The 17,419-nt window shown below is 43.9% G+C and overlaps 1 protein-coding gene across 1 annotated transcript; it reads right to left on the bottom strand.

The window, feature by feature from the left end:
* Positions 1-122: 122 nt before the first annotated feature.
* RCC1L (RCC1 like) lies at positions 123-15,104 on the bottom strand. The gene is made up of 10 exons (XM_031060402.1): positions 14,615-15,104; positions 12,042-12,170; positions 11,136-11,202; positions 9,709-9,760; positions 8,070-8,154; positions 6,858-7,039; positions 5,329-5,413; positions 4,090-4,263; positions 2,612-2,697; positions 123-1,172 (listed from the first exon to the last, which is right to left on the bottom strand). Exons 1-10 carry the CDS (start codon positions 14,835-14,837, stop codon positions 1,095-1,097), a joined length of 1,161 nt encoding a protein of 386 aa, XP_030916262.1. The 5' UTR covers positions 14,838-15,104; the 3' UTR covers positions 123-1,094.
* Positions 15,105-17,419: the final 2,315 nt, after the last annotated feature.

Raw genomic sequence — 17,419 nt, 5'->3', positions numbered from 1 at the left:
GATTGGGTAAATGCCTGCTACAGTAACACACAGCTGTAGCATCCCATCTCTATCAGCTTACTGCTACAAAGGCACCAAGGAATGAAGCTGTTTTTTACCATTAAAATTCCTTCCCCCCATTAAAATTCCTTCCCCTGCTAGGCCATCCTGAAATCCCCAGCTAACTGCAACTGAGAGCCATAGCTCTGAAAACAGAAAGGGTGTCGGGAATCAAAAAAAACAAAAACAAAAAAACAAAGGTGGTGATGTGTGATCAGCAAAAGGAGAAAAAGGTACCTGAGGGGCAGTGAGCACTGCTCACATCCATGCCTGAGCACTGATTTTGCAGGGCTTTGTTTCCAGCCTCCCTCAATAAGGTAGATTGGCTGCTGTCACCATCCATCTGTCCTCCTGCAGCACAGAGAGCCTGCTGTCTTATTTAATAGTACTTACCCCTGCAAACAGGCTCTCACTCTTTATGTTCCTTTGGTGTTCAGTCTTTAGACTAACACAGAAAGCCTTCAACAGCCCAGAGACACATCACTGCCTCAAGGGCTGTGCATCCAATTTCTGCAGAGGACAAAAGCCTGGCCACAGTGCAGCTGAGGGTGCCACCCAGGACAGCTGTGCTGGGCTTCAAGACCTAGCATGACCACTCTTCCACATAACAGTCATTAAAAAACACCCAACTTTTCCCTTGAGAAATAGTCTGGCTCTGCCCAATGCTGACACTCCAGAGCTGGTGACAGGAAATGTCCATTTATCAATGTCCTGTGCTGTAGATTTCATCCCATGCCAGTCTTCCTTGAGGGAGATGCTCTTCATCTTCAGGCACAGAGGGGCTCACCAGCTTGGGGCTGGGCCTCAGATGCTCTGGGAGCTCATCAGGAAGGAGCCAGAGCACTCCTTGCATTCCCACACTCCTCAGGGAACGTGCTTCCTTCCTGCAGCCAGGCCAGGGCATTCCAGAGATGCAGGGATGATGACACCCAGACACTGCTATGGCTGTCTTTGCTCACAGTCACTTGGTTTCATAAAATGAGTTTTCCTTTGCAAGAAGCTTGTCACCAAGTCCCTGCATGGCCCTGGTGCAGTGCTGAGACCCAGCAGCAGCCCTAGGTGAAAGACCTGACCATGCTCACCATATGATCAACTCCACAGGCCACATCCACCACCTCACCGGGTACAGTCACCTGGGTGAAACACAGCACAGTGGGTTATTTATCACACCTGGCATTTCCTATTTCTCATCCTCCTCCCACTCAACATGCCAGCTAGTTTCACTGGGATTTGTACCAATGCAAAAGCCAACTAGAAAACACAGAAAGAGCAAGATTCAGCACCAGGCAGGCTTGTGCACTGAGCTGTGAAATACTCCTCTCTTTCCTTCACAGAAGCACACAAAGCTTTGGAAGGAGAAAGAAGAGCAGGCTCACTAGCAGGCAGAGAGGAGATTGGAGCCTCAGCCCATCTGTTCAGCAGCAGAAGCAGCATGACTGAACAGAGCATTATCTAGACATTAGGAAGAGGATCTGCCCAAGTGCCACAGGGATTTGCCTCTTCTTTCATCAGCAAGGACTGGAACAAGCAAAGGCTCAACTCAGCCTAAGGCAGTTTGTACTTTGATGCTGAGACCAGCTCCTCACTTCTGAAGCTTATTCACTTAAAACTGACTTCAAATTTGATGAAAGCAGAGTCTTAAAGAGCAAGTTTTTCCTCAGAAGCAAGAGAGAGGACAGCAGCTAGTTCTAGGGCAGGAGGTCACAGACAAGGATCCTGGCACAGTGCCACAGTACTGTCAGACAGGAGCTGGCTGTCTGAAAGAGCATAACCCCCAATGTCCACATCTGGGGAAATGAATTCAGAAATTCCACCCAGCCACAGCAGTGTGATTCTAGGCAAATGTTCCAGAGCTGGTCTGGTTTTGTTAATTTTTAAACAAAGAAGAATGCATACTACAGAAACACATTTACTGCAAGTTCAGACACACAGACAGAGACTCCAGGGTGGTCCAACTGACTGCCTCCCTCATCTCCTACTTGGCCTTCATGGAGACCAGGAGCATCTGCTAGGCTGAACTCTTCTACATCCACTGAGTCTGGCTCTCAGAGCCAGCTGGGAGGGAGAAGTGGAACTGGAAGCACTGTGATACAGCTATGAACACAGCTGAGAAGGAAGCCCACCACTATGTGGACCTGTAGCCACTACAGACCAAAATGTTCACCTAATTTAGGTGAGCAATGATTTGGACAGATGGCCAATACTGATGTTTTCTTTGAGCACATACAAATAGAAGACCAGGTTAGAAGGGGAAGGAAGAGGAAGTAAAAGTAGCAAGCAAATGATGGTGGACAGGAAGGAGATAAAAACTGTTCAGATGTGGTGGCACAGCACCAGATGCTGGTTTAGGATTCAAAATCATTACTGGCATAGCAGACTAAAACATCTACTGAGTACCTCCATTCCCAGGCTCCACAAGGACCTCTGGAAAACAAAGCACTTCTACAGTCATCTTAGCATTCCACTCCTTTCAGAATTACTCAACAAAACCACACAGCGAATGATGGTCCTTGCTCTCTGGATAACAAACTAGCCAAAGAATACACTCTTGACCTTAATACACCATCCTTACTCTCCACGGGAAGTACTGGTCTTCCATTCTTCCAGTTCCCAGGCATCCTCTTAGATTCTTCCCCCACACAAAGAGTTCTCCTCTGTCTACATAGGAGAAAAAAAAATAGAAAAGAAGAGAGTCATTAAAAAGGAAGAATTCTATTTGTGATGCTGGCAAATGTGGCTACAGTGTTTCTGGGACTATACAGGCAGTATGACAGCTACCAGATTTACCTCAATGTACAATAAATGTACTTGTGTTTGGAGAAAATGGTGCCTGATGAGCAGTAAAAGAAACAAGTTCTTTTACTTGTGCACAAGTCTTTGTTTCCCCCTCTTACACCACCTGCTTTGGAATTTTACTTGAAGGAAGAGTGCAGCAGCAGAAATTCCAGGGAATCTTTTGTGAGGTGAATAATTTGTGCTGAAAGTTAGACAACTGCAGTTGATCTGTATCAGCTACCACCACAGCAAATCCAGTAAGCAAGGCAGTGAGATCTGTCCCAAGCCATCACCCAGAGACTGCTTCCTTGACTGTCTAAAGCAGTGACCTTCTAATGACAGCAAGGGAAAGGCAAAAATTGGTGTTCAACAGAGCTGAAAAGTTTTGAGCTCCTCAGGAAAACACACAGATCTCAGAAGTGTTTGGATCAGCTCCACAGCAGAAACAAGCAAAACACAATCTATAACATAATTTTTATGTATGATTAACAACTTAATCAGAACACTCCTTCTGACTCATTCTGAATACCAAGGGGAGCCCATTTACAAGCACCCTGCAACCAAACTGACAGTGTCACACATTCTGCTTGTCCCAAAGGACTCAGCCCTGGCATTTTTCCTGCTGCCAGCTGGATCTCTGAAATTGCTGTTTGATGTTAAATGACTTTCAAATTTCAAACCCTTTGAAGTCTGAGAACCCACACAGGGTGCACAGAGCACACATAACCTTTGCATATTAAATGCTTGGGTCTGCCCACCTCAGGCTGCCAACTCAGTTGGCCAGAAATGCCAAGAAACTCTGATATTTAGCTTCATTTAGACTCGGTTTTAGGTTGTTCATTCATCACACTAATTTTCTAAACTGCTAAAGTGCAGCAGACTGACTCATTCTATACAGGAAAATTAAAAAATCAAATGGATTTTGTGCACGAGAAAATTTTTTTGTGTTAAAACAAGGAACACTTTCTCAATTAAAGCATAAGTTAGCACAAAACATATGCCAGGAACCATGCTGACACCTGTAAATGTGCTGTCTGGCTCCCTGCTGCTGTATTCCAGTGTGTTTGTGTGTTTTCAGTTTCAAGAAAGATGGGTGCATTTTTTGGGGTGTGGGGGCTTTTTGTTTGGTTTTTTGTTGTTTTTTGGTTTTTGCTTTGTTTTGTTTTGGATTTGTTCTGGTTTTGGGTTTTGGTTTGGGGTTTTTTTTGCCTTTTTTCTCTTCTGCCAATAACACAGCAACATGACCTCTCCATGAGAGCAGGATGAGACACTTACTTGTAAGTGCTGCAAACTGGCTGAGCCCACAGCGAACATGAGCAACCCGGGTGTCTGGACTGAAGTCTGACCAGCCAAAAAGGCTGGGTGGGATCATCTCTGGCTCTGCTGTCTCTGTTAGGTTTGGTCCTTTCCCAAGAATTCCATATCCCCAGACAAAAACATTTCCTTCTTCTGTATTACAATAAGAACAAATTCTGTAAGAAAGTCTGCGCTTGTGAAATTCATGCCACAACCAAAAGTTAATCAGAACCAAAGGGATATTTTCCTTTCTTCCAACTCAGTCTAACACTTTTTGATTATTTAAAATCTGCAAATAATGCCCATCCAAATACCTCAATCTTTTCCTAAGCTATGCAAGCAAACCAAACCCCCCAGGCAGAACTTTCATGGGGAAATAATGCCAACACAAGAGTGAGCTGGATAAAATACTACTGACTGACAAAGGTTGAAAGTTTACTATCATGGCTTTCTTCTTTGATGATTTTTCAAGTGGCACTGAAGCTGTGGGCACTGTCAGACATGCCCAAACCAGCAACTGGATGTCACTCTGCCTGGCATTCTGCCTTAAGCTGGGTGCCTAGGAAAGGCAACAGTTGCACACCATAAAAAAGAGTAAATTTCTGTGTCAGCTATCTCTGGTCCCTTCATATTAGAAGCTCTGGTCACCACAATACCCCCATTATAAATATGAACATCTTCATGGAGATAATCCTTCAAGAAAAGTAATACAATCCCCTCCCTCACTCCTTCATGCAGCAACCCTCCAGCTGTGCTCCCCAGACAGTGACAGTCCAAAGAACAGTCACTAAGGACCTGCTGCAGTTTCACTGTTCTCAGAACTCTCTTCTTTCCATCCCAGTTCATTATTTATGTCACATTCATATGGAGTCTGAAGGGCTCTACTTTGTCTCAAGTGTTGCCTTACTTCCTCCCCATATCCATACTCATCATAGGCCATACTCAGTATGCCCAGCAAAGGAGACCAGAGGAGCAGACAGCTGCCATGCTCCTGCTCCAGCCTGCAGAGCACTCCCAACAGCACACACTGGAGCAATGCTCTGCACTAGTGAAAACAACTCCTCTAGCACATTGTTAAACCATGTTTCTCAGTCTCCCAGCTCTCCTCACAACATACAGTATTCCCTGTTTCCAGAAAACAAGATACTTGTTTCATAATGTTACAATCCACCTACAGTGCAGCCTTGCACCAAGTGAATGAACCAGAAGTGAACTCACCTGTTAGCACAATGTTGCCAGTCCCTCCACAGGCAGCCTCCTTCACCTTCCCAATCTTGAATGGCAAATGCCTGGGAACATTCACCTGTACAAGATTGCAGAGGAGTTGTTAGAGACAAGGTAAACTACAAACTAGACATACATTTTAACTTGTTCTCTAGTTCTGGTTAGAGCTTACATACGTTGGATTCCTGATACAACCCTTATTGCCTGAATTATAAAATAAGTGCAAGTCCCAAAAATTAAAAAATAATCTACATGAAATTCATTAAGGTGAGGACAAGGTGGGAAAAGTTGCCTACTGGAAAGCTCACATGCATGGCAACAAGGCTGAGAATGACTAATAACTGCTGCTTATCCCTGGCTTTTAAAGTCAGACACAATGGGCAAGTCAATAGGGGAGCATGTCTTCAAGTCTTCACACTGGATGAGATCACTAAAATTCAGTCTGCAGTGGCATTTTTAACATATTAGGGAAAAATTACTTAAAGAAAATGGCACTTATTTGGTACAGTCCAACACAACATACATACACAGCTTGACATTTGTAAAGAGCAATCTTCAATTTTATAGCTCTGCCATTCTGCACTTTGGACTGCATCTATATTTTAGCTCAGACTCTCATTTTTGGCAAACATGCCATTCATCCATTTCAGATGCCACAGACCTCCTTCAAACACCCAGCCAGGAAAACTGCTACACTGCACAATCTGATTGCTGTTCTCAGGCCTTATGGGTCTCAGCATTTAGCCCTTTATTAATGTTACACCAGGAGAGGCACAGGAAACAAAGCCTTCTAAAACTTTGCTAAAGCTATTCTAATAAAAATGTCTGCTCTTAGTCTTCTGCCAAGAGTATCTTGATTATTCATTGATTTCTTGACTACATTTCCTAAAATAGCTGTAATATGAGGCCAACAGCCTAATTACCCCAGCAGTAGAATGTGAAGTACAGCCCAGTGTGAAGACAGCACTCTACCAATGCCCCATGTAAGTTTGCTCAAAAAAGCCTTTTATCTGTGAGACACTGGAATTTGTTAATTTGTTTGGGACTCAGTTATAAAACCACTAAGGATGTCCATAAAAAATTCACCAGCATACAAGGTTGACTGGAAGGGACTTCCAAGGGCCATCTGGATCAGCATTAGCTCAAAGTAGTATCACTTGAAATCCTAGATTAGCCAGCCAAAAAACTAATATTCCTATCCTGAAATTAGCAAAAGCACTCGAGCTGGGTCTCAATTTGGTGCAAAGTCTATGGGATGAAGAATGAAGAACATGGAGTTCTTAGGCTAACAAACTGGGGTGAGGTGACACAAACTTTTGCCCATCAAAGTAGGGAAACATACTGCCCCCTAAAGCTACACAAACATGTCAGGTTGCTTTTGTAAGCTTATGTAAAAACAGCCTGCTGGTGGTGTCTGTATCTGCTGTCAAAAGAATCCAGAACAGAGAGACACATGTAATTTTTAACTCTGTGCCCAGCAGCTCAACTCAAACACATAAAAACACACCCTCAGGTCAACTCACCTGTGTGGTTTCTGTGACAGAGGCCAACTGCAAGTATTCTGAGTTTCCCCAGCCAAAGACATCTCCTTCATCTGAAACAGCCAGACAACAGTCCCCATAGGAAGAGACCTGGATAATGTTTACTCCAGCAATGTCACCATGCAGCTTAGTAGGAACACTGGTGATGTTATAGTGTCCAAGACCTGAAAGGAAAAAAAGTAGAGATTGTGAAAAATTTTCTTCCAGACATGCTTTTAATGCCTGCATAGGACCATTTTTGCCTTGCTATAACAAAACCACCCTTCCTCTGAAATAAATCTTTCTGTCCATACTGCTTACTGTCCAGCAGCTGCAACAGACAAGCAGCCACAAACACCACTTCCCCTAGGCAAAGCCACCACTCTGGAGTACACAACAACTTTATACAATCACACCCTGAAGAGTCTCAGATCTCTTGTCTGCATGGACCAAAGTGTTTGAAGAACAATAACCAAGCCAGGCAGGTATCCCAAAGGGATGAAGTTTCACAAACTGGCTGCATCCTCTCTGCAGGGAGAGCCATGAGTGACAGCACACTGCAATCAGTTAGACAACAGCAGGGGAAATGGCAAAAGAGGTTGGAAAGCAAATACTTTACAGGATGAAATGCTGCCTGGAAAAGAGACCAGAATGTAGATGACAGCTGAGTTATGCTATATTGGCACAAAAGAATCACGGGAAGAACTCGGCTTTGGGAGCAGCAAAACAAATAAACAGTAGGAATGACTGTGAGGAGGAAGTTCTCTGAAACAAAAGCCACCACAAGAAGGGCCTGCCCAAGGATCCCATGCTAAAACATGCAACAGCTACCAAAGCACTTGTCAGTTCAAAAGAGCAGAACAGACCCCAAAACAAGAATCAGGAAGGCAAAGCCACACCAAAACTGAATAGCAAAACTGCCCATGTCATTTCCACATCCCCTCAGAAGCTTTAAACAGCTGATACACTCTCCTTTGACAGCATGCTTGGATTGCCAGGGCAAAGCAAAGCATCCTAAAGCTTCTCAAAAAATGAACTGGATTGTCTCAGTTTGGTTACACAAGAGTACTGAAAACATCTACACACAAGTGGAAACATTAGCAGCCCCTTTCTGTCCACACATGCATGAAAAATACACATCACAACTTCTCAATTAGGATAGCATTATGCTATTTTCATCAATTCCCTGAAAAGCAAGCTGAGCTGAGTTCCTACCTGTTTGTCCATCAGCTCCCCATCCACATGCATAGACTGAACCTTTCTTGGTTCTAAACAGACTGTGGTCCTGCCCACACACAACCTGCACACAAACAAGAACTCAGTCAGGAAAGGTTCCATGTTCAGACTTGATTTAGTGAAGCATTACTGACAGACAAATTGAGCCATGAACCTCTGTGATGTCCATCAGCTCAGATTTTGACCTTTTCCTCCTGATCACATGGCTCTTGAGAAAGGGAAGGCCAAGAACCACAAGATACAACACAGAAAACAGCAGAATTTTCTTTATGGGAAGTGATGCTGCAGTTGATCTGTTTTAAGATCCAAAAGAAGGAAAGAAAGCTCGATTCAGCAGTACAACACAATAAAAGCAGCAAAGAGTAAACAAGAGCTCTCCCTTCACAGGATGCTAACCACATCATTCTTGATGCCAGCTACAAACTGCTATGGATTCTTTGCCATGTAAGTGCTCAAGGCACACAGCTGTTCTCAAATCTGTATTTATGCTGAACTAGCCATCCTGTCTGCCACAGGCTTGGCATGAATTAAAGCCAAGGAAAAAGCCATTCAAAAGCAGACATTAAAAATTAAACAAAGATTAAAGGGATTCAATAAACAAGTTAAGAGAGTGACTACCAATATTAAGCACACAACTGCTGTTATCAAAGCACAAACAGGTACCAAGTACCCAACCCCCCCCCAAAAAAAAGAAAACCATGAAAAGTCCAAAGAGAAGTTTTACAAGCCTAATGCAAAACAGTTTTAGGATGAACCACAACACAGTCTCATCAGGTAAATGAATGACCCTTCCTTGGAACAGGAGCAGTATCTGTCCCTGTATAGTTACAGTGGCACAGATATACCAACAAACTGCTCCTGTGCCTGGGAATACTGCAGCCATGGCAGGTGTTTCTGCTGCCCTGCAGTGCCTTGTTCTCCTAGGAACCTGACCTAGTGCTGGCTAGTCTAAGTGGATGGTTTCACAGCTCATTTCTGAAAAGGCAAAGACAAAATTTAAACTCCTAAGCAATATAAAAGTGACAAAAGGGAACAAGAAATGATGACAGAAGAGAGTAGTGGAGAGCCCAGAAGTAAACAGAGTACTCTGAGTGTGGCTGAGTAGAAAAGAAGAATTATCTTGACCTACAGGTTATACTCCTAATGCAGCCCAGGGTATCATTAGCCTCCTCTACAGCAAGGCACACTTCTGGTTCATGGTGAGCCTGGTGTACCCTGGGCCCTTTTTCACACAGCTGCCTCCCAGACAGTCACCCCCAGCCCATGGTGGTGTCTGAAATTGTTCTTCACCAGCAACAGGACTTGACCATTTCCACAGCTGAACTTGATGAGGTTCATGTAGGCCTATTTCTCCAGCCTCTGGATGGCAGCACCACCCTCTGGTTTATCAGCCACTCCTCAGAGTTTAATTCATCTGCTATCTGCTGAGAGAACCCTCTGTGATCCAGATTAGTGGATTTTCATTAGTGAAAATGTAAACAAGACTGGACCCCAGATCCCTGGGGTACCCCACTTGTTACTGGTTTCAAGTGGGCTTTGAGCCAATGGCTGCCACCTCTGAGCCTGGTTCAGCTGCTCCCAATCCATTCTCAGGACTGAGCTCAGATGATCCTCTCACCTGGACAACTCTGCTGTCAAATTCCTTCAGCTGATGAATGAGATGGCTTCCACTGGGCACCAAACAACCACCAAGAAGAGAAAAGGCAACACAGAGGATTTCAGAAGACTGCAAAAAAACACAAAAGTAAACCTGCCTCTACTGAAAGCCATTTTATTACCACAAGTAGAGAAATTTGTTTGCATGTAGTTTCACTGCAAAATACCTGCATGAAGAAGGAATATAATTCTATATTCTCTTCTTTAAGAAGTTAAGAACTGTCATTTTTTAAATATAAGCTCTTGACTGGGGGTAGGGGCAATCCTCAAAGACAGTCCCTTGTCTAGAATGAGCAGACACACTACATAATACTGCAGTACCCAAATAAACACTACACCTAGCTAGAGATAATCCAGATATCCTGAGCACAATGTAGTGCTAACACCTCTGTCATTTTTTCACAATACCAGGATTATCAACAATTCAATGACTACCTTCCAGTATCAAGACTAACAAATGCTACCTAATTACAGCTGTTTTTTCAAACTTTACAGAGCAAGTGTTGTGAATCACAGACAGAATAATTTCTGGTCCTACAAGGGAATCAGAAACTCAACATATTCTCACTATTCACTTACTCTATCATACAGAGCACTTTGAGCCTATGCTTTGGTGAGACCCACAAAAAACCCAATGAAGGAAAATTTGCACTACAGACACAGAGGCAGTTATAGCAGAGACTTAACAAGAGGATGGTGTCACTATAGGACACGAAAGAACACAAGCACACCACGGTTCTCAAGGTGAAGGAAAAAAGAGGGAAGTTTATTTTCTGACTCCAACATTTATAGTTTTCCAAAAGTGACAGCTGATTGGAGGGTGACAGTGCCACCTCTCCAATCACACTGGACAAACCAACAGCCCATCAACTTTCTCCTCCTCTATAAAGGAAGACAAAACAATGAGTTATTTACAGAAAGTGTGTGATAAAGTTCACTACAAGAATGTCAACATCAGAAGGCTTGGAAAATCTTAAAAAACCAGGGTGACAGGATGCCTCTTTCATAATTAAATGGCACTTCCAACATCCTCCAGAACAGCACATGTACTCTGAGCAGCTAAAGGGAGAAAGCCCAACTACTAACATCAATTACCTCAAGCAATTTATGAAGGCTGGGCTCTCCCACTATGCCCTGCAAGAACTGTCCCATGCTGACATTCTTTTGTCTCTTGTGAATGTTGTCAGGAGAGTGCTAGTGCCCAGCATGGATTCAAAGTCAGGCTGTTTGTATGATGCCTGCAGGACAAAAGCCTGTTCTCAGACTCCTTAATCTTAACTGGCATGTTTATACTACCAGACCTTTTCCACCTTCAGGCTTTTCTGCAGGGTTGTTTTCATGCAATTATGTTTCCAACAATAACAAAGTTCAGGATCTTTGAATTCTCACCTGTAAATTTCATCTTCAACAACCTTCCGGCCACACTGTCCATAAGAATTGTTTCCCATTGTGAAAACTGAAAAACAATTATAAAACACATTAGTTTTATTACTGCCCAATCCCCTGAAAGCCTCTTTTCAGGTCTTCAAAATATTTTCAGGCAGTTCTAAGTCTGAAAGGTGGAGCACAGCAATGGAAAAATTGGCAAAAGCTTTCTTCAAAGTCCACTTGAATCAAAGTGACTGAATCAATTTTCACCAGCAGCACCCAGCAGTATTGCTGCAGGCACAGAGCAGTACCTGGAGCCTGCTGTCTGTCACAGTGGGGAACTCCTAGTTCATCCTGCCACTGTCACAGAGACTCAGAAACAGATCAGCATTCCCACAGGAGTGGGAATCAATGAACCAACCAGCTCACCCACTAAGAAGCTGTGCTGGATCACTTGGTGCAGCACTGAAGCCACTGCACCAGAGAGTTCCCAGAGATGTGGAGAGAAAATTCACAAACAGGATCTTCTCTATAAAGGACTACTAATTAATTAATTGCTTTTATAAACACAGCACTCTGGGGCTTAAAGGGGAAGTAACACAGGAGTACTGGCATAGTCACCCAAATCTGAATTCAAAACCACATCAGAGTGAACAAGACAAACAGGCTGCACTCAGCCAGGCCTGGGGCTAGAGAAACAAACCCTGTAGTAAAAAGCTCCCAACACATTTACAGCTTGAGCCAAGTGAAGCTCACAGCTTTCCCTTGCAGAAGCAATCCCACAAAGGCCAACAGCTGCCTGCATCTCACAGTGCAAACAGCACACTTGGAATATACTTCTAAAGGACAGAAGACAATTTTTTTCAAGCTTTTAGTAAAAGCATAGCCAGGCACCCATAGACATCACCAGCACAAGCAACACTGTACCTCCTTCACTATCTGTCAGGACCAGGGAATGGGCTCTCCCACAGGACACTTGCAAGACTCGAGTTTGCTGTGGTTTCTCCAGTGGTAATGGAATTGGAGATGGTTCCAAGACATATTCATAGCCCTTAGCTGAAGGAAAAGAGAACCATTTTAAGTCAGTAGATTCCACAAAGTAAATTCAACATCCATCTGCAGATCCTATTGTACATTCACACAGTCACTTCTGCTTTGTTATAAAAGGAGATACATTTTAGAAAGCCAAGACATTAACCAAAGAGGCTGACAGGGATTTATCACAGAGGGAAGGAGAAGGTAAAAGCTATGGAGATAGCTGAAGCCAATCACTGCCTAAACAAAAGTCCACCATAACTAGAGAGTGAATGTTATTAAGGCTTCAGGGGGCAGAATTGTGAAACTGAGGCATTTATCCATATGTTCAAACACTTCAGTGAATACAGCTGCACTACTAGAGCTTAATACCATGCACAAACATTCTGGGGATATTGCAAGCAAGGTACAAGAGCAACAATCACAAAAATGTATCAGGAAAGGTGAACAAAAAAATCTTAAAGAAAAGTAGATTACAGGCACCTTCAGAAATAAGGAATGCAAGAAAGACTAGCTAGGCTAAGTCCATTGGGAATAAGACATCCAACGTTTATGAAAAATGACATGCTGTACTTTAAAAAGATTTAGCAACTTGAAGAACATGGACAGAATCAGTTACAGTCAACTGGGGGAGGGAGGGAAAGAACAGCAAACCATAAATCAGTACTAGGGAAAAAGTTAAGAAGAGATAAAAATCCTTGATATCAAAGGTACTGTAATAAGTGAAATCAAATCCTGGAAGATCCAAAGCAATATTGCACACAGGCAGCAGTGCTTTACTGGTTCTCAATAAAAATAAAAACTAAAAAAAATAACAGCAACAACAAAACCAAACAAACAAAAACAACAACAACAACAAAAAACTACCTAAGATTAAAAAAAAATTTAAAATTAAAAAAATTTACACAAGGTCTTTTGCAGTAAGACATTACTGGATGTGAGGACAGGCAGCACAACAGGCAGCTTGTCAATGGTGGGCATCTGCCATGCAATGGAGCTTAAAGGAACTTAAGGAACTTAAAGACAACCAATTCACCTAGAAGTCACAAAGCAAAATAACTTTTTCCTCTCTCTGTTCCCTTCAGCAGAAAGACACATGCTACTGGTTACTGTAGTAACCATCACTGATAGCTGAGGGGATTTGGAGAAAAGAGACAATGAGGTGGGTAAGGAACAGGGGGGTGAGTGTGAAATATGAGTAGTTTAGATGCAACCATCTAAAAGCCAGAAGGCTGTAAATTCCCTTGGAAATGAAGCAGCTACAGCAACACAGTGCTGGAAGCAGCAGGCACCACAGTCAGTCTGTAAAACAGCAATGAGCAGCACATCCCAAAGGAAAGCTTGCCTGGTGGGACATTAAACATGAAGCAGTAGCAATCCCTCTGATCTTCACCACATTTTCAACTGATCTTACCAAACACACTCTCTTACTTAGCAGGGCTTGAACTGCAAAACTGTTTAATCTGCTTCTGGATTCTCTGACAAAATAATTTCCAGGTCAGATGAAAAACAAGGTAATTGCAAGACACTCCTAAGATATCAGCACGTACATAAGACCCATCAAGAGCTGAACCCTTTAAAAGCAGAGGTGAGCAGAAGTGAGCAGAAGCTCCTGCAGCCCCTGCACTTTGCAGCTGCTGTTTAAGCACACACTTGCTGTGTGTACACACTTACAGAACCACCCAGTGTGCCACCACAAAGCAGCACCATTGCAAAACCTAGACATGCTGGATTTTCTTTTGCTTCTCCACCAAGTTTAATCTTCTGCCCATATCAGACACACCCCACCTTGATGGATTACACTCTTTTACATCATAATGACAAAAACTGCTTTGATTGTGATTTTCCTCAACTGTTTATGGGGGAATGTCTATGCAGTCAGCCATTCTATGAGGAACGTTTGGGTGTTGCCTGTCTTCAGTGGCAGGTGGCAATGTTCTGCACAGAAATCAAAATGACTGAAAAACACATTTTTCCTTCAAAATGCAACCTGCTATTAAAATAACTTCAAAACAAACCTTACAGCTTCACAAAAACCCCACAGACTGTATTAAAAAAATTCTAACTGGGGAGGGAAGGAGGACTAAAGGACTTTAGTGTTTCAGTGCAAAGGCAACAGAAGTGAGCAAACCATTCTGCCAAAATGATTTTATTAACTACACTGTGCCTACTATCAAACTAGAGATTCAAAGCCACAAATTAACCAACACCACACTCTGCAGAATAAACAGCTACATTCCTATCCAGATGAAACGAATTAAGTGCAGTGCACACAACAGAGCACACACTGACCACTTACAAAGCCCACAAAACATATAAATTTCAGAAAAAGATCTGTTTAAAAAAATAAAGCACAGCATCAAAGCCTCCTGATGTTTTTCACAGCTCCAGACATATGGAGGTTCCTGTACCACAGGCAGACTGCAGTGTCACCCTGTAAGTCTTCAAAACACTTAAATCCTTACTTTGATCTCTTCTGCTTCTCTGGAATCCAAGCTGGGAATCCTTGTTGAGCCCCATGCCCCACACTTTGGTGATGTCTCTGGTATTAGAAGCCAGCAGTGTGAATCCATAACCACAGGCAGCAGAGGATATCTTTGAAGACAGACAAAACCCACACCATGCAGTTAGAAACTGTGGCTTAGAAAAGCAAGTTTCACTCCAGGCTACTTGTTCATCAGCATTCATTCTTCATTAAGCTACATTCACATCCAGCCCAAATTCATGGCATGTATGGTCTTCCAAGAATTATCAGTCTTCTGTGATAAGCACAATAGTGAAAACTCAGGTCCAACCATTCTGCCTTCAAAGTTTTGGTTTTGTGTGCATACATCTTTATTTCTTCATTATCTTGGCCCCATTTAACACCCCAGAAAGACCTGTTTGCTGACCTGCATCAACAAATTAAAAAAAAAAATTAAAAATTAAAAAAAAAGAAAGATGATTTTCAACGCAAGCTTCCCGTTTGTCAGGTGGGAGCAGCCACTGAAGAGGCCCATTTTATCTGGCAAATGCTCTTCATATCCTGGTTCTCTAATACCTCTGACAAAATTACAAATACATATTTTCTAAACTATATGCTGCTGCAGTTAAAAGAGTCATCATCCCAAGCGATACCACTATAACGATAAAAAACACTGAATCACGACAAAGCCTTTTAACCCGATCCGGTTTCTCGGCTCCGCTAAGCCCCGAGCAGGCTCCGGAGGCCGGGGGGGACACTCTGGCCCCGCCGGACCGGGCCGGGCCCACCTTCTGAGCTACGTCTGAACTTAGAGCCAGGCCTGAGCCTACAGCCCGGCCCAAAGTCACGCCTAAACCTACACCTCGACCTAGGCCAAAATCTAAACACACCCCCAGAGCCCAGAGTGGGCTTAGACCGCGGCGCGTCTCTTAAAGGGGCCACACCGCCCTCTGAGGGGAGTGTGCCCACCCCCCCCGGACCCTGAGCTACGTCTGAACTTAGAGCCAGGCCTGAGCCTACAGCCCGGCCCAAAGTCACGCCTAAACCTACACCTCGACCTAGGCCAAAATCTAAACACACCCCCAGAGCCCAGAGTGGGCTTAGACCGCGGCGCGTCTCTTAAAGGGGCCACACCGCCCTCTGAGGGGAGTGTGCCCACCCCCCCCGGACCCTGAGCTACGTCTGAACTTAGAGCCAGGCCTGAGCCTACAGCCCGGCCCAAAGTCACGCCTAAACCTACACCTCGACCTAGGCCAAAATCTAAACACACCCCCAGAGCCCAGAGTGGGCTTAGACCCAGACAATCAAAACTAAAACACCCAGGCACAAACCTACATGTCGACCATCCAAACCCGAAGGCAGCCCCGGCCGGCGCAGCAATGGCAGAGCTGGCTGGGCCGGTAACCAAGTGCAAAACGAAACTCTGTGTGTGAGGCAGCTCTGTCTCAGCACTGAGCCCTGGCTGTCCCCTGAGCCCTGGCTGTCCCCTCGAGGGTGCCAAGCAGCCGCCTTCCAGGAGGAACCTGCTGTCCTTCAATCCCCCCAGCTAAATTTCCTCACTGCCAGCATCCTTTTCAAGAGTGCCTTGCCCAGTCTCCACCTGGACTGTGAGATACAAAGCTGTTTCGTGTCAGGTACATATAGGCAATGTGTGTATTTGTGATTGTGAGATGCATGGAGATGGACCATGGGCCAGTTATAAAGATGAATTCTAATAATAACTGAGGAAAGTAAAGCATGGAAGAAGGCCTTTGAACCTATCTTTTGTTCGCAATTAACCTTAGTTGATTTAGGAGCATTTGAATTAAAGTGTTAAGGATGTTGCTCTTTGCTTGTAGGTAAGCCTTAAAGAGTTTTGCAATAATAACCTTTTGAAGTATAATTTTAGAATATTGCTTGTATCCTTGAAACTATAGTTTTGGAATATATGTAAAGGAAACGTGCTTATCTCACTCCTTAACGAAACAAAGAAAAGCAGCTTGAGAAAGGAAGATGAACATCAACTCAAGGATTTATGGTTTCGACCAAGGGAAGCTGGACATCACTGTTATGAGATTTACAGTCCTTGCAATTAAAAGGTGGACCCACATCTGGGGAGCTGGACCTCACCAGATGGGATTCATCTTCCTTCTTTCGGAAACCAAACCACCACCACCACCTGGGATACTCCTTTTTTGGGATATTTCCTGAGAAATAGTGTATAGAATTGTGACATAAAAATTGGGAATAGAAACTGCTGATGAGTAAAAATCAGGAATAGAAACTGCTGAGAAAGCTTATGAGTACCCCTATAAATACCTGTAAGCCTCAATTATCGGTGTGCAGTTGGAGGGAAAACTTCCCCCACTGTACCCAGTGCTGTATTGCTCATACTTTACCATATTAATTAATAAATTGATTGCTGCTTGAATATTGGCCTAGTCAAGCTTCTTATTTATAACAGGAGGAACACCTTTCCTGCCACCATGCCCACACTGCTCCTCAGGGTCTATCAAGTGTCTCTCCTTTATTGATGAAAACCACGAAAATAATCCAAAATACAAAGAGGGAATAGAAGGGCATGTAGAGATGAGGACTTGGTGCTTATAAGGAGCTGGTAGAGCAGGGCTGGTCCCTCCTCAAAGTGCAATCAGGACACCGTGGCTGGCTGTGATGGAGGATGAGGATGGGCACTGGGCTGGGCTGACATGGCCTGTTGTGGCTGCCAGAACCACCTGGATCCCTGCTCCAGCTCCGAGCACTAGGAGCTGGAGCACAGGAGCTGGAGGAGATGAAGTTTGAGTGGCTGGGGGGGGGGGGGACCGGG

Source organism: Geospiza fortis, unplaced genomic scaffold (assembly GCF_000277835.1).
Source record: "Geospiza fortis unplaced genomic scaffold, GeoFor_1.0 scaffold59, whole genome shotgun sequence".
NCBI lineage: Eukaryota > Metazoa > Chordata > Aves > Passeriformes > Thraupidae > Geospiza > Geospiza fortis.
The sequence above is the reverse complement of the archived record's forward strand: the minus strand, read 5'-3'. Positions and strand labels throughout refer to the sequence as shown.

Coding starts and splice junctions, on each gene's coding strand:
- RCC1L (XM_031060402.1), bottom strand. CDS start 14,837: ATGAATGCTGATGAACAAGTAGCCTGGAGTGAAACTTGCTTTTCTAAG. Junction 12,171..14,614: donor GAGAAGCAGAAGAGATCAAA/GTAAGGATTTAA, acceptor CTTTTCCTTCAG/CTAAGGGCTATGAATATGTC. Junction 11,203..12,041: donor CCTGACAGATAGTGAAGGAG/GTACAGTGTTGC, acceptor ATTGTTTTTCAG/TTTTCACAATGGGAAACAAT.